The sequence below is a fragment of the Chaetomium globosum genome, genomic scaffold, assembly GCF_000143365.1.
Source record: "Chaetomium globosum CBS 148.51 scaffold_1 genomic scaffold, whole genome shotgun sequence".
Classification (NCBI taxonomy): Eukaryota; Fungi; Ascomycota; class Sordariomycetes; order Sordariales; family Chaetomiaceae; genus Chaetomium; species Chaetomium globosum.
The window spans coordinates 1,974,479-1,976,663 of record NT_165976.1 but is presented as its reverse complement, the minus strand read 5'-3'; the positions used below and the strand labels follow the sequence as shown (position 1 = coordinate 1,976,663).

The 2,185-nt window shown below is 58.9% G+C and overlaps 1 protein-coding gene across 1 annotated transcript; it reads left to right on the top strand.

Annotated features, from left to right (window-relative positions):
- Nucleotides 1-16: 16 nt before the first annotated feature.
- CHGG_00651 (uncharacterized protein) lies at nucleotides 17-657 on the top strand (the record flags this gene model as incomplete). The annotated part of the gene is made up of 3 exons (XM_001219871.1): nucleotides 17-51; nucleotides 118-222; nucleotides 300-657. 3 exons carry the CDS (start codon nucleotides 17-19, stop codon nucleotides 655-657), a joined length of 498 nt encoding a protein of 165 aa, XP_001219872.1.
- Nucleotides 658-2,185: the final 1,528 nt, after the last annotated feature.

Genomic DNA, 2,185 nt, shown 5'->3' with positions numbered 1-2,185 from the left:
GGGGGAGGGGCCGTGGATGAGCCCCGAAGAGGTCGGCTTGGAGTCTGGAGGGTGAGTAGCTCGGTTGTCCCATCCGCGCTTGCTTGTACGAGCCGCAGACTAACTATGTCTTCGAAGCACTCGCACAAAGCTACCAGGAGAAGAGCCAACATCATCTCGCCGTTCCGCTCTTCTTCCAGGCCCTGAGGCTCTGCCAAGATCCTTGCCATATCGCCATCTTGAGTAAGTCTCGCTTTAATTCGCACTCATCAGCTAGGTACTTTGAGGCTAACAGTGCCAGTGAACAATATCGCGACTAGCTTCGCAGACCACCCGCTCATTCCGCGCGGCGATGCACCCGTTCACGCCATGATGGAGGAATCCAAGGCCTGGGTCTCTGCAGCCGAGCAGCGTGCGTCCTACCTCGCGGCCGCTCAGCGGTGGGCACAAAACGCCATCGACCACGCATCAGAGACACAGGGCGAGAAGCGGACGCCGGAGTGCGACCAAGCCTGCGCCGTCGCGCTGTCCAACCTAGGTTCTGTGCTGGCGATGCTGGGCAAGAACACGGAAGCGCGCGAAAAGTTCGAGCAGGCGGTTACGTTGAGCAAGAAGCTGGGGTTTGAAGACTACGCAGCTGCAGCCGATGCCAGGTTACAAGAACTTCCCAAGGCATGAAGTCGTTCGACCGCGTGTCACCCCGCTGTTCCCGTCATCGAACACTTTGCCCCGCCATAACCGGCCCTGCGATAACTCCGCCGACATGCCCGACCGAGCGAGGACCTACCTGCCCTAAAACCGAATACCGAATGCGCCCCGATCTCGCTCCATGCGCCCTTCTCACTCTCCTCTGACGGCGTCGCCGACATGTGGTTCACCTCCAGGCAGAGACGCAACCCGCGTGGTCGCAACGCAGATCTGAACCAGCTCGGCGAACGAACCAGGGAAGCGGGATCGTTTCCCTCGGAATTCGCAACCCCCAAAGAGACCATGCGAGAAAAGAACCACGATGGAGTTCCCGTACCCGGCAGATGCAACCCCGAGGCACAGCCACCCGGCAGCAACCTTTTCCCGGGACTTGGGGGCGCCCGGGACCCGGGAGGAGGAAGGAGGGCCAAGGAGGAAAACCGAACAAGAATAAAAAATGACGTGATCAGATCATACCATGGAATCCCAAAGTCCCGGTTTGGGGGCGCGCGCCTGGCCCGCGGAATTACAAAACGAGCGCCCGAGACCCGCCGACGGCCGACACGCGCCTACGGCAGCGACGGCAGCGGCGGAGGGCGCGGCGGGCGGGCGAGCGAGCGAAAACGGGCAACGCCGACCCGTCTCGTCTCTCTTGTTTGTTGTGAGGTTGTGTCTGCGGTCCATTTTGGGGTCACACACAGAAGACATTCCATCCTACATGACAGGGGTCCCCAAGGAAAATTGTTAACCACACCGCTGCTTTGTCATTCGCGCAATCGCAAGATCCTTGTCGGCACACGTGTTTTGGAGGGGACCTTGGGAGGCGGCTTGACGAGGTGGTGGTGGTGGTCAATGCAGTGTGGTGCATCGTGCATGTCTCGCAGGCCTTGAAGGGTTTTGCTGTGCGTCCGTTCCTTTCGTCTTTTTTGGCTGTGTGCAAATCAACCCTGCGATCGCTTGCTGCTGCTGCGGCTGCCGTCCCATCATTGTAACTTTACTGTATGTGTATGTATGTACATGGCGAGCCATAGACCTCTCAAGAAGCCGGCGGAATAATTCCGACAGCCAACGTGCCTGGTCGATCCCTCTTCCCGGTCCAACTTTTGCTCTGGGGATTTTCGTGGACGTGGACGTGGACCAGACAGGTGGACGGACATACACTAGACATGGACATGGCCGCGAACGCGCGATCAACAACCCCACCGTGCTGGACGATGCATTTTCATGATCAGAGCAGGGATTGGGATAGGCGAGGAAGGGATGGATGGATGGATCCCCATCGTTTCCCATCCCGTGTCATGCATCGGGTTCTGCTGGCTGGCGCGCGAGGCGGGCTTCGAGAAAAATAGCCGTGCAGTAGCGGGTCTCACAAAAAGGTAAAAAAGGGCTTAAAACAAGAGACGAACTACAAGGGCCTGAGCGGAATGCTGGTGCCTGTGGTTTTCTGCTCGCTGGCTGCTACGGTTGCTGCATGTGAACCGGGGTCTGCAGCTGCGGCTCGGGGCATGGACTGGGAGGC